Here is a 16,898-nt window from a genome sequence, read left to right as displayed (position 1 = left end):
CCTTACTACTTTATTCCCCAGCAAGGTTGGGGGATGGAGGTCAGTTCTTAATTTGAGACAACTGAGCAGGTTCATTCAAAAACTAAAATTCCACATGATATCCTTGGCATCAGTATTTCCCTTGTTAGAGGAGGACACATGGTTCTTCTCCGAGTGCTTTCTCATATCCATTCCAGTTAGGTGTGCGCGCGCTGCGTGCACGTTCGTCGGAAGATTTTTACCCTAGCAACACTCGGTGGGCCAGCAGGGCGTCCCCTGGAGTGGCGCCGCTATGGCGTCTGATATATACCCCTGCCGGCCCATCCATCCCTCAGTTCCTTCTTATCGCCCGTGTTGGTCGTTGGAACAGTGGAGCGTGGCTTAGCTGATCTCCACTTCCCTAGCTATTTGCTCGTTTATATAGTTATTGTGTATATAGTTCGATTTTTCTGTAGTTCTAGTTAGTTCTGTTTTAGTAGTTCTTGTAATAGTTATTGTATATAGTTAAAGAGGATAGGGGGTTAGCCCCTTTTTCCTCACCAGGTACCGGGGCCCATGCCCGGTTCACCGGGCTTCAAACCGTGCGCTGCCTGTCATAGGCCGATGCCCACAGGTGACCCTCACAACTCCTGTTTAAAGTGCTTGGGCGAATCCCACCTCGCAGACAAGTGCCGAATTTGCAAGGCTTTCAAGCCCCGGACAAAAAAGGAACAGGACATTCGTCTGAAGCAACTTTTGATGGAGGCTGCTTTAACTCCTCCATCTTCGGCACCAACTGCAGCACTGGGGACAAGTGCCTCCTCCGCACCAGAGCGTCCGACTACAGTGAAGGCTCCTCGACACCAGCCTTCACCTGCCCAAGCTCCTGCCTGGCACTGCTCTCTCTCCCCAAGGAGCAAGAGGCATAAGACTCCTGCGGCCTGTTGTATCTACACCGCAGTCAGAGCGTACAACTAAGTCAGACCGCCCGGCACCGCCAGCTGCCGTGGCACCGAAGACTTCTGCACCGTTGAATCCGGTCTCACAAGAGTCGTCGAGTCCGGTGCCTATCAGCTTCCCGGCACACGCGGTGGTCGAGCTTGTCATGCCCTCCATGCCAGAGACCTTCTCCACAGCACGGGAGCTGATTGCCTTGACGGAACCCGAGCTGCCTCATCTGCTGGTGTGGGTTGTTCAATCATTGGACAAGCCCGCCATGATGAGGCCATCTTCACCTGGTACCATCGAACATCGCCGGTCATGCTCCAGGCCCCGCAGGCTCTCTCGGTCCTGTCATCAATCCCGATCCCGACGCCGCTCGCAGTCCTGGTGCCGCTCTCTATCTCGGTACCGGTCGTACTCACGGCACCGCTTGAGATCCCGGTCGCTGTCCTGGTACTCTCGACACCAGTTCAGGTCCCGGCACCGCCGTACCTCTCACAGCTGATCTCGGCACGGCGATTCAAGGCACCGGTTGACCTCCTCACACCGCGCTGGTCGCAGGTCCCGGTCCCACTCTCGGCACCGATATGACTCCCAGTACCGTTCTCTGGTATCACGTAGAGAAGGATCAAATGGACGCAGAGACCCGGTCCAATCAGCCTCAGCTCCTCCGTGGCCCTCTTGTCATCCATCCGTCTCATCCCATGTGGACAGTGCTTCCTGTGGGGATTCGGATACGCATACCCATGGCCCGGACCACGGACCTCATCAGTGGTCCTTTTGGACCCCTTGGGCTTATCACCAAGTCCAAGGGGAACCGACTGGCCCATCACGCTCTGGTTACTCAGAACACCGCGTGCCAGAGGCCACTATGAGCAGACCTCCCCCAGCTGGTACAGAGGAAACCCGTACCCATGCACCAGAACCACACGATCTTACGGCTCCGGAGGTCCCCCAGGATCAGGAGTCAGTACAGGACCCAGTCGTCCCTGGACTGTCATCTTCCTCTTCTCCGGATGAGGCAGTAGTGGGGATGTCATCATCGGGCCCACCTCTGATTGACCTCAGGTCACACCAGGACCTTCTGCAGCATGTTGCCTAGAATATCAACTTACCGGTAGAGGAAGTTCCAGAGGTTGAGGACCCAGTGATAAGTATATTGTCGGCGGAGACACCAACTAGAGTGGCTCTCCCCTTCATCCGTTCGATCCAAGCTAGAGCAGGCACCATCTGGCAATCCCCAGCATCTATCCCGCCCACAGCCAGAGGGGTCGAACGGAAGTACATGGTGCCTTCCAAAGGATATGAGTACCTATATGTGCACCCCCCTCCCTGTTCATTGGTTGTACAGTCCGTCAATGAATGGGAGCGCCACGGCCAACAAGCCCGTGCACCTAAATCAAGGGAGGCCAGGCAAATGGATTTGTTGGGATGAAAAATCTATTCCGCGGGAGGCCTCCAACTCAAGGTGGCAAACCAGCAAGCTCTCTTGAGTAGGTACAACTACAACACCTGGGAGGCGATAGGGAAGTTTGCAGAGCTGGTCTCGCAGGACTCCCGCCAGGAATTTACAGCACTCCTGGAGGAGGGAAAGAGAGTAGCGCGGACCTCCCTGCAGGCCTCGCTGGATGCTGCCGATTTGCCAGCCAGAACGGTCACCTCTGGAATAACCATGCGACGTATATCATGGCTGCAAGTGTCAGGCCTGCCACCTGAACTTCAACATACCATACAAGACTTGCCATTTGATGGACAGGGCTTGTTCTCACAAAAGACGGACCCCAGGCTGCAGAGTCTAAAGGACAACCGCGTTATTATGCGTTTGCTGGGAATGCATACGCTACAGACTCAAAGACGGTCATTCCGCTCCCAGCCTCAGCGCCCTTACCCCCTGCCTAGGCCAAGGCAAGACTTTGCCAGAAGATGAGGTCGTACCAACTGCAGACATCAGTCTGGACCTCAAGGGGGTAACAATTCCAGTCCCACCAAACCAACAGTGGGACCCAGATCAAACTTTTGAGGGTGCACCCAAGAGCAGTGTACCAGTTGCCTCCCAGGATCCCTTTCAGTTCTACAACCCCCTTTCCCTGTTCCTCCCTGCGTGGTCCCAGGTAACTTCAGATCGTTGGGTCCTATGCATGGTGGAGCTTGGATACCATCTTCAGTTTATTTCACTCCCTCCCTCCCAACCCCCCTCCTCGTCCCTCTTCAGGGACGCCTCTCACAAGCAACTCCTCCTGCAGGAGATTCGGAGGCTCCCTACAATCGGAGCTGTAGAGGAGGTACCGGAAGAATTAAGGGGCAAGGGGTTTTATTCCCGATATTTCCTAATCCCCAAGGCGAAAGGGGGCCTCCAGCCTATCCTAGACCTGCGAGGACTGAACAAATTCATAAAAAAGTTCAAGTTCCACATGGTATCCCTGGGAACCATCATTCCTTCCCTGGATCCCGGAGATTGGTACGCCGCTCTCGACATAAAGGACACACATTTCCACATTGCAATTTACCCCCTGCACAGACGGTATCTACGCTTTGTGGTGAATCATCAGCATTATGGCCTTCCCTTTGGCCTCTCCTCGGCCCCTCGTGTCTTCGCAAAGTGTATGGCGGTCGTCCCAGCTTCCCTATGTCATCGTCAAATACGTGTCTTTCCTTACCTCGATGACTGGTTTATTCGAGGGGCCTCCGAGGCACAAGTCATCAGTCATGTGACCATCATCAAGGACCTATTCATGCGTCTAGGCCTGATAATCAATTTCGAAAAGTCCACTCTGGTGCCTACGCAGAGGATAGAGTTTATCGGGGCCATGCTGGACTCCAACCTTGCAACAGCCAGTTTGCCCCCACATCGTTTTCAGGCTATAGTCTCCCTTGTACAAAGACTTCAGAGCTTCCCAACAACCTCTGCCCGCACTTGCCTTGGCCTCCTTGGTCACATGGCTGCATACACATTCGTCACAAAGCACGCCAGACTGCGAATGCGTCCTCTCCAAACTTGGCTCGCATCAGCCTATCGTCCGGACAGAGATGCCATAGACATTAGACTCACAATTCCGCCGAACATTCTAGACTCCCTCGACTGGTGGCAAACATCATCCCTGGTGTGTGCAGGTCTGCCGTTCCATCCACCGCAACCCTCCACGTCCCTAACAGCGGACGCGTCATCTCTGGGCTGGAGTGCTCACCTAGGGCCTTTGGTTGTCCCAGGAGTTGACGTTACACATCAACGTCCCGAGAATTGAGAGCGGTTCAGCTGACGTGCCAAGTGTTCCAATGCCATCTACAGGGCCGTTGTGTTGCAGTGTTCACGGACAACACAATAGCCATGTATTACATAAACAGGGAGGGACATGGTCCTCCCCCCTTTGTCGGGAGGCGATTCAACTGTGGGATTTCTGCATAGCCCCCTCAATAGACCTGGTAGCCTCTTTTCTCCCAGGAGTCTGGAATGCTCTCGCAGATCAACTGAGCAGATCCTTCCTGTCGCACAAGTGGTCCATCCGTCCAGACATTCTCCATTCAGTTTTCCGGAGGTGGGGCTTTCCCCACATAGATCTTTTTGCTTCCAGAGTAAACAGGAAATGCCAGGTGTTCTGCTCCCTGCAAGGTCACTCCCCGGGCTCCCTCTCGGACGCGTTCTTAATTCTGTGGAAAGGTCACCTATTTTATGCCTTTCCACCACTTCCTCTAGTCCACCGAGTTCTACTCAAGCTCCGCAGGGACAGAGCCCGCCTAATACTCATCGCTCCGGCATGGCCGAGACAGCACTGGTACACCCTGCTGCTCGACCTTTCTCTGACAGACCCGATTCCCCTGCCACTCTGGCCGGACCTCATAACTCAGGACTTCGGCAGGCTTCACCACCTGGACCTGCAGTCCCTTCATCTGACAGCATGGCTGCTGTCTGGTTGATCCAATTGGAGTTCTGTTGTTCCACCTCAATGCAACAGGTGCTGCTGGGAAGTAGAAAGCCTTCCACGCGAAAGACATATCTCGCTAAATGGAAGCGCTTCTCTCACTGGTGCACCCAGCATGACCTTATCCCACAGGGTGTATCGGTCCCCATTATCTTGGACTATTTATGGTCCCTCAAAGAGCAGGACCTGGCGATCTCTTCTATGAGGGTGCATCTTGCAGCTATTTCCACCTTCCATCCCGGGGAAACTGGCAGTTCCATTTTTTCTCATCCCATAGTGTCCAGATTCCTCAAAGGCTTGGAGCGACTCTACCCTCAGGTCAAATGTCCAACCCTACCTGGGATCTAAACCTCGTATTAGCTAGGCTCATGGGTCCCCCCCCTTGAGCCTCTGGCCACATGCTCGCTGCTGTACCTGTCCTGGAAGACAGCCTTTCTCGTCGCTATCACCTCGACTAGGCGAGTCTCGAAACTTCGAGCATTGACTGTGGATCCCCCATATACGATATTCCACAAGGACAAGGTACAGCTGCGACCGCACCTGGTATTCCTCCCTAAGGTGGTCTCTGCCTTCCACGTTAATCAGGACATCTTTCTACCAGTCTTTTTTCCGAAGCCTCATTCATCGTGTCGGGAACAACAGCTGCATACTCTGGATGTCCTCAGGGCTCTCGCCTTTTATATCGAGAGGACCAAACCCTTCCGATGTTTGCCTCAGCTATTTGTAGCAGTGGCAGAGCGCATGAAGGGCATGCCAGTCTCTTCCCAACGAATTTCATCTTTGGTGACATCCTGTATTCAGGCATGCTATGACTTGGCTCACGTTCCGACTGGCCATCTCACTGCCCATTCTACTCAGGCTCAAGCCTCATCTGCCGCATTCCTGCCCCATGTTCCCATCCAGGAAATATGCCACGCAGCTACCTAGTCTTCCATCCACACCTTTGCATCGCACTATGCATCGGTCCAGCAGTCCAGAGACGATGCCGCCTTTGGCTCAGCGGTCTTACATTCTGCAGCGTCTCGCTTTGATCCCTCCGCCTAGGTAAGGCTTGGGAATCACCTAACTGGAATGGATATGAGCAAGCACTCGATGAAGAAAAGACAGTTGCTCACCTTTGTAACTGTTGTTCTTCGAGATGTGTTGCTCATATCCATTCCAAACCCACCCTCCTTCCCCACTGTCGGAGTAGCCGGCAAGAAGGAAGTGAGGGATGGATGGGCCAGCAGGGGTATATATCAGATGCCATAGCGGCACCACTCCAGGGGGCGCTCTGCCAGCCCACCGAGTGTTGCTAGGGTAAAAATCTTCCAACGAACGTGCATGTGGCGCGCACACACCTAACTGGAATGGATATGAGCTACACATCTTGAAGAACAACAGTGACAAAGGTGAGTAAGTCTTTTCTTGGCTGTCAACCTGAGACACACATTTGCACATAGGCATCCACCCACCCACAGGAGATTCCTCTTTGGTCAAGAACATTACTAATTCAGAGTCCTCCCCTTTGGTCTAGCTGCAGCATCTAACATCTTTACAAATGTTTTTTTCAGTAGTGGTAATGTGGATGAGAAGAGAGAGATTTACAGTCATCCCTTTTGTTAATGACTGGCTTCTGATGGACAGTTCCTATGAGGAAATCCAGTGATTTTGTTCAGTCTTCTTCTTTCCCTGGGTGTCTGCATCAATGTCAAAAAAAATCTATGGATCCCCACAAGGTTCATCAGTTTTATCATGGAGAGATTGGACTTGATCACAGCAAGAGCATATCTACCTCAAGAGGTTTCATGCCATGAGCACTTTCATATATAAGGTCAATCAGTTGAGATGCTAAAGGAGCACTCAAGAAAGACAAGACCATTGAAGAGAACCTAAATGAATACTTTGTATTGGTCTTCACTGCAGAGAATGTGAGAGAAGTGTCCACACCTGAGCTATTCTTTTTAGATGATAAATCTTAGGAACTGTCCCAGACTGAGGTATCAGTAGAGATGGTTTTGGAACAAATTGATAAAAACAGTAATAAGTCACCAAGACCAGATGATATTCACCCAAGAGTTCTAATGGAACTCAGATATGAAATTTCAGGCCTATTAATGGGGTATGTAACCTGTCACTTAAATCAGCTTCTGTATCAAATGACTGGAGGAAAGCTAATATGATGCCAGTTTTTAACAAAGGCTACAGAGGCATCCTGGCAATTACAGGCCAGTAAGCCTAACTTCCAGTACCAGGAAATTTGGTTGAAACTATAGTAAAGAACAGTATTATCAGACACATAGAAGAGCACCATTTGTTGGGGAGGAGTCAACACAGATCTTGTAAAGGGAAATCATACCTCACCAATCTATTTGAATTCTTTGAGGGGGTCAACAAACATGTGGATTAATGTGATCCAGTGAATATAGTTGACTTGGACTTTTAGAAAGGCTTTTAAAGGCTCTTAAAGTTATCAGTCCTAAGATGAGAGGGAAAGTCCTTTCATTTATCAGTAATTAGTTCAAAGATAGGAAACAAAGCATAGGAATAAATGGTTAGTTTTCAGAATGGAGAGTGGTGTAAATAGCACTGTTGCTCAAAGATCTGTACTGGGACCAGTGCTGTGGAGCATATCCATAAATGATCTGGAAAAAGGGGCAAATAATGAGGTGGCAAAATTTGCAAACTATACAAAATTACTCAAAATAGTTGAGTCCAAGGCAGACTGTGACAAGTTGAGGGATCTCAGAAATCTGGGTGACTGGGTAATGGCAAATGAAATTCAGTGTTGATAAATGCAAAGTAATGCACATTGAAAAACAATTCCAACTATATATACAAAATGATGGTATCTAAATTGGCTTTTATGACTCAAGAAAGAGATCTTGGAGTCATTGCAGGTAGTTCTGAAAATATCTGCTTAATGTGCAGCAGCAGTCAGAAAAGCTAACAATGTTAGGAACTTTTAGGAAAGGGATAGATAATAAATAGCATACTACTACTATATAAATCCATGTACGCCACACCTTGAATACTGTTGCTCCATCTCAGAAAAGATATATTAGAAATTGAAAAGGTACAGAGAAGGGCAACAAAAATGATTAAAGCAACGGAACAGCTTCCGTATGAGGAGAGAGTAAAAAAATTGGGACTATCCAGATAGGAAAAGAGAGGACTGTGGGGGGGAGGGATATGATAAAGGTCTATAAAATCATGAATTATGTGGAGAAAGTGAATACAGAAGTGTTATTTATCCCTTCACATAACAAAAGAAATAAATGTCTCCCAATGAAATTAATAGGCAGCAAGTTTCAGACAAACAAAAGGAAGTACTTCTTCACACAGCACTTAGACAACCAGTGGGATTGTTGCCCAGGGATGTTGTGAAGGCCAAAACTATAACAGGGTTCAAAGAAGAATTAGATGAGTTCTTGGAGGATAGGTTCATTAATGACTATTAGCCAAGATAGGTAGGAATGCAATCCTATGTTCTGGATGTCCATAAGCTTCTTACTGCTAGATGCTGGGACTGGATGACAGCATGGATCACTTGATAATTGCTCTGTTCTGTTCATTCCCTCTGAAGCAGCTGGCATTGGCCACTGTCGGAAGACAGGATAGTGGGCTGGATGGACCATTGAGCTGACTTAGTATGGTCGTTCTTAGGTTCGCTATCAGACCCAGGACATTTGTCAGAACTTGCCTTTCCCTACTCTGCTATGTGATCTCATGCGCACACTTGACACTGTTCTCCAGGCTTCTGCGTCACTGCGTACAGGCTTGGCTTCTCTCTGTGTACTCAGCAGAGAATGGTAATGTGACAATTCTTCCTAAAGTTTTAGACACACTCATCTGGTGAACAGCACCAGAGAACATTTGTGTGGGGATTCCTTTCCTCAATCTGACTCCCAAGGCAACCAGCATTACGGATGCTACCCTCTTGAATTGGGGTGCTCACATGGGCCATCATATGGCACAAGGCATGGACCCTACAAAAGTCCAGAACGCATATCAATTTACTAGAACTCCAGGTGGTCCATCAAGTCTGTGATACCTTCCTCCTACTCATCCAGTCCTGACGTGCAAACAATGTCGGACAATGTGACAACAGTATTTTGTATAAACAAGCAGGGAGGAAGCAAGATTTGTGTCTCTGTGCAGAGAGAGACAGTCGCCCTCTGTAATTGGTCCATCAATCATAGCATAACCCTGTCAGCAGCATATTTACCAGGCATGCAAAACTCCATAGTAGACTCCCTGAATAGACGTATTTCCACAAATCACGAACGGGAGATTCACAGCCTGGTTCTTGATGATAACTTTGCCCAGTGGGGAACACTGGCCTGGGATCTTTTTGCCTCACAGGAGAACAGAAAACTTCCTTGGTACTGCTCCACAGCAGCCCTGGGTAAACGTTTGATGGGAGATGCCCTATTGGTGTCATGGTAGGGTCACTGGGGTCGTCCTCATCCATCTGTTCCATCCATTGATACCACAAGTTCTATGGAAGATTCACTTACCCTGTCACAGCTAGATTTCTAAAGTGGATTCTCGGATCCTTTCTACCATTGATGAAGTTCGTTCCTCAATGGACCTCAATTTTGTTTTAGTGTTGCTCACTAACTCCTCCCCCTCCCCCCCATTTGAGCTTCTAGCCACATGTGCAATGGCCCATCTGTCCATGAAGGTGGCTTTTCTGTAACCATAATGTCAGCCAGAAGAGTCGGTGAACTGGGAGCGCTGTGGCAGACCCACCACATACTTCCTTGTTTAAAGAAAAGGTCTCATTACAACTCCACTCTAGATTTGTTCCTAAAGTAATTTCCAAGTTTCACATGAGCCAGAAATCCACTTACCAGTATTTTTTCCAAAATTGCATGCCTCAGATGAAGAGAGACAGTTGCATTGTCTAGGTGTCTGAAGGGCTTTGGGCTTTTATCTTCAAAGAAAAAAGGATGTTGGAAAAACACCTAAACTATTTGTTTCCATAGCAAAGGGATCAAGCTATATTGATGCAGAGACTTTCAAAATGGATCTTGGGTTGTTTGTATTACCCTTTGTTACCAACTAGCTCATATCCCCCTTTGGAGGGGATGTGAGTGCTCATTCCGCTAGCAGGGGTGCTAGAACAATTCATATAGTGGGGGTACTGAGAGCCATTGAACCAAACTATGAACCCTGTATATGATGGAAACCACTTCAAGCCAGAGGTGCAGCAGCACCCCTAGTTCAGGCACCTGTGTCCACTAGAGAGCAAGCTACTTTGTCTGCGTCACTGAGAGACGTACCCCGTCTAGAGATATCTAGGGCAGCTCTGTGGAGCTCTTTGCATACCTTAATGAGATAAACTCTGGTCCAGTTGTCAACTGCAGTTATTGCTGTGAGGACAGTAGTACTACAGTCAGCTATCACTGCTTCATCCTCGCCCCAACCCCCATCTGACTACTGCTTGTTAATCAGCCTTGTGTGCAGAACACATAGGGACTATCACTCAAAGAAGAAATGGAGGTTACTTACCTGTAACAGGAGTTCTTTGAGATGTGTGGTCCCCGTCTGTATTCACTTCCCATCCTCCGTCCCCTCTGCAGTGGATTGTTTGAACTGAGGTAAGAATGGGAAACTGGAGAGGTGTCTGCCTGCACCACTTTTTATGCTCTCTGTTCAGAGCAGGAGGAGAGCTATGGCACATGTGCAGGCCAATGGACGCTGTTCGCAAAAAAATTCCAGACTCAAGCACGTGTATCCTACATGTGGAATGCAGATAGGGACTACACATTTTGAAGAACCTTCAATTACGGGTAGGTAAACCTATATGTTTACTTGCCTACGTAACACAAATACAGTATTATTACTTAAGCTGTACAAAAGCTGAATGAAGCTTGCAATTGTGCTCATCAAGCAGGGTGTTGCAACAGATCTATCTGTGTAGGTTTCATCTAATTAACTTTTTTACTTTATTTTTTAAGAATATGAAAGAATCTTCTTTTTGCTGAAGCATGTACAAGGCAGTTTCCAAACACGACTGCTATTTTTACAGAACGTTATTAAAGAAGCCTCAAGGTATGTAGCTACCTAAAAATCTTGTAAAATTATGCTAATGTGCTGTATGTAGTTAGAGGTATGTCCATAGCCACTACATATGTCTGCTTGAGACCCACACATTTGTAAGTGGTGTTCACATTTTGATTAACTTATCCTAAAAATTAACCACACAAATGCTTCAAATTACAGGCAAAAGGCCCTGGGAGGAAATCTGTTCTGTTCTAGTTCATCATGATCTATGTAGTTCTTGCTTTTTTTCCCCCAAGCCCTTATACTTGTACAAACCCAGCTCTTTGCTGCTGCTTTTCAATTGAATGTCTTGGAAATGATGACTGAAGGTGTTAAAAAGAGGAAATAAATAAATCCACATAAATCTAGCAAGTTGGGGTGTCACTGTCCAGTGCACTAGCTTGATGCATGCTAGCTGGCCATGTGGACCCTGCTACTTGCACACTAAAACTTCTGTAGTGTGCTTTGACCTACTGCTGTTTGAAAAAGTTCCATAGTATACAGCAGAGGTGGGCCAACTTTTTGGCCCAAGGGCCACATTGGGGTTCCAAAACTGTATGGAGGGCTGGGTAGGAAGGCTGTGCCTCCCCAAACAGCCTGGCCCCCACCCTCTATCCACCCCATTCCATTTCCCGCTTCCTGACTGCCCCCCTCAGAACCACCGACCCATCAACCCCCAGGGACCCAACCCCCTGTCCAACCTCCCCCGGCTCTCTGTCCCCTGACTGCCCCAACCCTTATCCACACCCCTGCCCTCTGACAGGCGCCCCCCTTATCCCAACCACCCTTGTTCTCTATCCCCTATCTGCCCCTCCCCTGAACCTCTGCCCCATCCAACAGTTCCCTGTCACCTGACTGCTCCTCAGGATCCTCTGCCCCTTATCCAACCCTCCTGACCCCCTTACCATGCCATTCAGAGCAGCATGTCTGGCAGCTGTGCCGCCCAGCCAGAGCTAGACATGGCTGCCACTCTGCTCGGCAGGAGCATGCTGCTCCGCTGCCCAGAGTGCTGCCCACACGGCAGCATGGCTGCTGGGGAGGTGGGGACAGCAGGGTTGGGGCCGGGAGCTAACCTCCCTGGCTGGGAGCTCAAGGGCCAGGCAGGATGTTTCTGCGGGCCGTAGTTTGCCCACCTCTGGTATACAGTATCAGTGTCCATACAGCCAGTTACTGTGTGGCAACCTGGTTCATTGTAGCTTTATATCCCAGCTTGCTGAGCAGTAAATCTCTGTAGATAAACCCTACATGGACAAGAATGGGGTAAAATGGGAGAGAATCAGTCCTATTCTGCAATGTGGAGCATTGCACTGCTCAAGGATGAATTTGAGTGCGCTTCCCATTTCAATGAGCTGTGTATTATAACAGTGGTTCTCAACCAGGGGTGTTCATCTAGATATTTGCCTAGTTTTACAACAGACTATATAAGAAACACTAGCAAAGTCAGTACAGACTAAAATTTCATACAATGACTTGTTTACACTGCTCTGTATACTATACACTGAAATGCAAGTACAATATTTATATTCCAATAGATTTAATTTATAATTATATGGTAGAAGTGAGAAGATGAGCAATTTTTCAATAACAGTGAACTGTGACACTTTTGTATTTTTATGTCTGGGTAAGCAAGTACGTGGTTTTTAAGTGAGGTATAACTTGGGGGTATGCAAGACAAATCAAACTCCTGAAAGGAGTACAGTAGTCTGGAAAGGTTGAGACACACTATATTATAAAGACGGTGGGCTAGCTTGTCAGATGACAAAACTCAGCGTAAACTGGATGCTCCGGATCTGGCCTTATATACTTTGATATGGGAGCAGCATTCATCTTGCTCCAGAAAGATGTCGTCCTACTCCTCATGTTGACTTTTTCCAGAAAAAACTAAATCCACACTTCCTTAGTCAGAGGTTAGATAGATTTAGTGGGTAAAATCTTGGCCCTTGTGCATGTTACAGATATGGTGTCCCTGTCTCTATAACCATGGGAGCAGTTCATGAAGCACCTGTGTAGCCCCTCTAGCCTCCACGCCTTGCTATGCCACTCATATGCTATGCCACCCATTCTCAAATCCCCCTTCAGAGGTGTGCTCCAGCTTGTAAGGTGTATGGAGGCCTATGCATAGTGTTTGCTTCCTTACTTTCCCAGCACGGTGGAATTATGCCAATTCTATTGATGTTAGGATCTCTTGCAACCCTTAGTTGGGCTTGATGAGTTGACTGTTCAGAATTAGTGTCTTCAAGATGTTGCATAGTTTTTCCTCATTCAGCACTAGTGGCTTAACACTCCCAATCAACAGAATTTGGAGGCAGTGACCAGTATTGCTGGAGCCTTCAGCAACAAGCCCTGCCCTTTAACTCAGTTTTTCTGCCTTTGATGGTGGAACAAATTGGCAGTTCAGCGTCTCTTGACTATTTTATTCCTTTATTTTTGTTCAGTAATGTCTGTACTTTCTTCATTCCCCTCCTTCCCTGGATCTGGTTTTTGGCAGCCTGGTAGTTTCAGTCACCTGGTTCTGCCAATGCAGCATCTCCTCTCTGGGACTTCTCTTTCCATCCTGCACTCCTCCTCCCCCTACATATGGCAGAGCTATCCGGCCAACAGTAGACTAAATCTATGCAGTGTTCTCGATCGGAGGCAGTATTTACAGGCTCTATAGAGGGTGAATTGTGCCCTGCCTGTTCATAGCCACGTGATCCTTGCAGTGCTAGGGCATAGGCAGGGCTGGCTCTAGCCATTTCGCCCCTCCAAGCACAGCGGCATGCCGCGGGGGGCGCTCTGCTGCTCACCGGTCCCGCAGCTCCGGTGGATTTCCCGCAGACATGGCTGCGGAGGGTACGCTGGTCCCGTGGCTCTGGAGGACCTCCCGCAGGCATGCCTGCGGATGCTCTACCGGAGCCGTGGGACCAGCGGACCCTCCGCAGGGACGCCTGCGGGAGGTCCACCAGAGCTGCCTGCTGCCCTCCCGGCAACTGGGAGAGCGTCCCCCGCGGCATGCTGCCCCAAGCACACGCTTGGCGTGCTGGGGCCTGGAGCCAGCCCTGGGCACAGGGTTCAGAGTTGGACCAGCATGCCTAGTCCTCTCCTCTGTGGACCCATGTATCCAGTGCAGAAAAGCCTGTTCAGGAGCTCCTGAGCATTTTTTGAGGGAGTCTAAGGACACACTTTGGCCCCCTGAAGGGACAAATCCTGCAACAGTCCTTGGTCAGTGGGTACAAACCCCTGAAAGGATCCAAAGTCCCCCTAGATACTGAAGTGGGTCCAGAGCTTCCTGACAAAAGAGGTTCTGCACAGCTTCTCTTCCTCCCATTTTGAACCAGGGGATTTTTATGATGCTGTGGAGTAAGTCTCACAAACCTGAGATCTCTGGGTCCCAAAAAGGCAAAAGGAGGTATTACCTTTGCAAGGCAGCAGTTAGTATTGAACAAGTGGGATGAAAATCAGGGTTAGAACCCTTCTCCTTTTCCTTCTTGCCCTGAAGGAGTGTTTTGGGGGGCTTTTCTCACAGAAAATTTCTCAGTGCTCATATTCAGGTCACTAGCCTTCCCCCAGCCAGAAGCACGTAGAGAGGCCTGTTACCTCTGTGCCTGTGAAGCCCTCCCTTAGGCTGCAGTGTAATGGAAATTGTACCTGTTTGACTTTCAGCCCAGGGCCCCTCACTCTGCCAGGAAAAGGGGCTTGGATTTCAGGCATCAGCAGAATGGGAGTTGTGCCTTCTGCTCATCAGCAAGGAACAGGGGCTCAGAGTCTAAAAGGCAGGAATGGGTCTCTCTCTACCCCTTCCATTTCACAGGCTGGCTCCACATTAAAGTGTAAGGGGCATTTCAGGCTGACTGACCAGACCAGAGGCATATGAGGATTCCAGTCTCCATGAAGCTGTAAATAAGAAATCTCCTCCAATGTTCAAAACAACTCCTGATTTACTGAACAAAGCCCCAAATTGTATTAGGTTGCTCCTTGGGTACTAGCCAGAATGGAGGAGCAAGCTGGCAACCTTTCAGGCTTCTAGGGACCTCTGACAAGTTACTTCCACAATTAAATTAAGGTATTTGTACCAATACCCTTCCTTGGACTGGTGCTCAGGCCAGGATGAAAAGCATGCTACCTCCCTCTGTGAACAACATGAGCAAATACCACACATGTGCCATCAAACACCATCCCAACCAAAAAACAAAAAGCCTGCAGGACTTTGCAGGACAGGATGCCAGTTGCTTGCAAGGAACTCATTAGTAAAATATATTCCATTTCAAGCATTTATTAGATGCACAGTTTCCCATGGAAGCCTCTTTTGGGACATCTTAAGATCTGAATGAGGACTTCTGATTAAATCCAAATGTTAAACTAAAATGTATAAAAACAAATTTCCAAAGCTTGTGCAGAAGTAGCTCCACCACTTAAAGACAGCCATGCCTTCAGAAGGAGACTTTCTTCCAAAAGACACTGAAACAATAATTTCAGCTATATCCATTCAGACCAAAAAATGTTCAGATATTTTAGTAAGGGAAGCCTACTAGGTGGCATGCAAATGCTACATCATCTAGGAGTATTACTTTTGCCTGGAATGAAACATCTCAGGTTTTGTCCTGGTCAGACCCCTGATGTGATTTTTTGTGAGTAACGCATTGGCTTCTAATGTGGTAGTTACAAGGAAGCTGTGACACACGTAAATAGCAATCAGTCATCCTAAACAGATACTTGCAGGTGAGCAGCTGTTTGGAGAAACAGAGGAATTAGTTGCTGGGAATGCAGAGAAGCCTCAACCCTCACTTCAAAGTCAGCATAGCAATATGTTTGTTGCTATCAACACAAACACTGTCCAGGAAGGGACTGTTTCCCCAGCAGAGCAAAAATTCTGAAGAAGTAGTTCTTCGAGTGCTTATTCATGTCTATTTCATATTAGGTGTGCACGTGCTGCGTGAACGAGCTTTGGAAACTTTTCCCTTAGCGGTACCCGGCAGGACCCCTGTCTGAGCGGTGCCACTGTGCTGTGCATATATACTCCCGCTGGCCCGACCCCCTCCAGTTCCTTCTTACTATCTGTAGTGATGTTGGAACAATCTCTTGCTCTCATATGAGAAGCAGTCCCTTAGCTTTAGAGTACTTAGCTGCTATCAATTCGTTAGCATTCTATTGTTGTGGACACTTAATGATCAGGTGCTTGGAGGCTTCCAGCACCCACCCCAGGCCGCGGGGCATGCCGCGGGCCCATGGATTTAAGGCTTGCACCACATGCTGCAAGCCCACGCCAGTTAGTGACCCCCACGACTCCTGTCTACGATGTCTCGGGGAAGCACACCAAACAGAGAGGTGTAAGATTTGCAAGGCGTTTAAACCTAGAACAAAGAAAGAGAGAGACTTTCACCTGAAGCTGTTGTTGATGGAGGCAGTGCCGCAGCCATCGGGCCTGGAGTGCCCGATGCCGGCTCCAGCCTCCTTGGTGCGGAGTGCCCCAGAGACATCAAGAGACCCGGTGCCAGATAAGCACCACAAGCTGTCGTCCTCAGAGAAAAGTAGGCCACGGCACCACTCATCCTTCCCGATGTGGCCCAAGGCCAAACCAAAAGAAAGGTGCGGACGTTCCCCACAAAGGAGATCAGCGTCATCTAAGGACCCGGGCACCAGAGAGAGCGGGATGGACATTGTGCCGGTGCTAGCACTGATGGCACCAGCACCACAAGTCCCACTGAGTCTAACCCTAAGTGAACTCAGTGAGGACGATGGGTTTGAGGGAGTAATAGATCAGCCCTCCACACCTGACACCTTTGAGGTGGCGAAGGACCTCATCAGGTTGTTGGCGGTGAGCACCCCCTCCTGATCAGGAAGAAGCCTCCGGCACCCAGGTCCATGGTGCCATTGAGGAAAAAGCCGGCAATGGCGTGCCATTCGAGGACGCTCTCCCGATATTGGTCTCGGTCAAGTGTCGAGTCTGTGGACTCTGTTACCCCGACGCAGAAGGAAGCCTCGGTACTGGAGACAAGTCAGCGCACGGGGTTAGTGCAAGGGATCTGGCGCTCTCCGGCACCCCCCAGAGACCGGCACTAGGAAAAGGTGAGC

At 49.0% G+C, this 16,898-nt stretch overlaps 1 protein-coding gene across 4 annotated transcripts in view; it reads left to right on the top strand.

Moving 5' to 3' along the window:
* INTS6 (integrator complex subunit 6) overlaps positions 1-16,898 on the top strand; it is a 103,041-nt gene that overhangs the window by 70,598 nt on the left and 15,545 nt on the right. For 3 of the 4 annotated variants that reach the window (XM_075061608.1, XM_075061606.1, XM_075061609.1), the window contains one exon: positions 10,763-10,856. In XM_075061608.1, the coding sequence (XP_074917709.1) occupies positions 10,763-10,856 (94 nt within the window). Of the gene's footprint in view, positions 1-10,461; positions 10,595-10,762; positions 10,857-16,898 lie in introns of those variants that run through there. The other variant, XM_075061607.1, reaches the window with a different exon arrangement.

Source organism: Chelonoidis abingdonii, chromosome 1 (genome assembly GCF_003597395.2).
Source record: "Chelonoidis abingdonii isolate Lonesome George chromosome 1, CheloAbing_2.0, whole genome shotgun sequence".
Classification (NCBI taxonomy): domain Eukaryota; kingdom Metazoa; phylum Chordata; order Testudines; family Testudinidae; genus Chelonoidis; species Chelonoidis abingdonii.
Note: the sequence above shows the minus strand (reverse complement) of the source record. Positions and strands in the feature narration are given on the sequence as shown.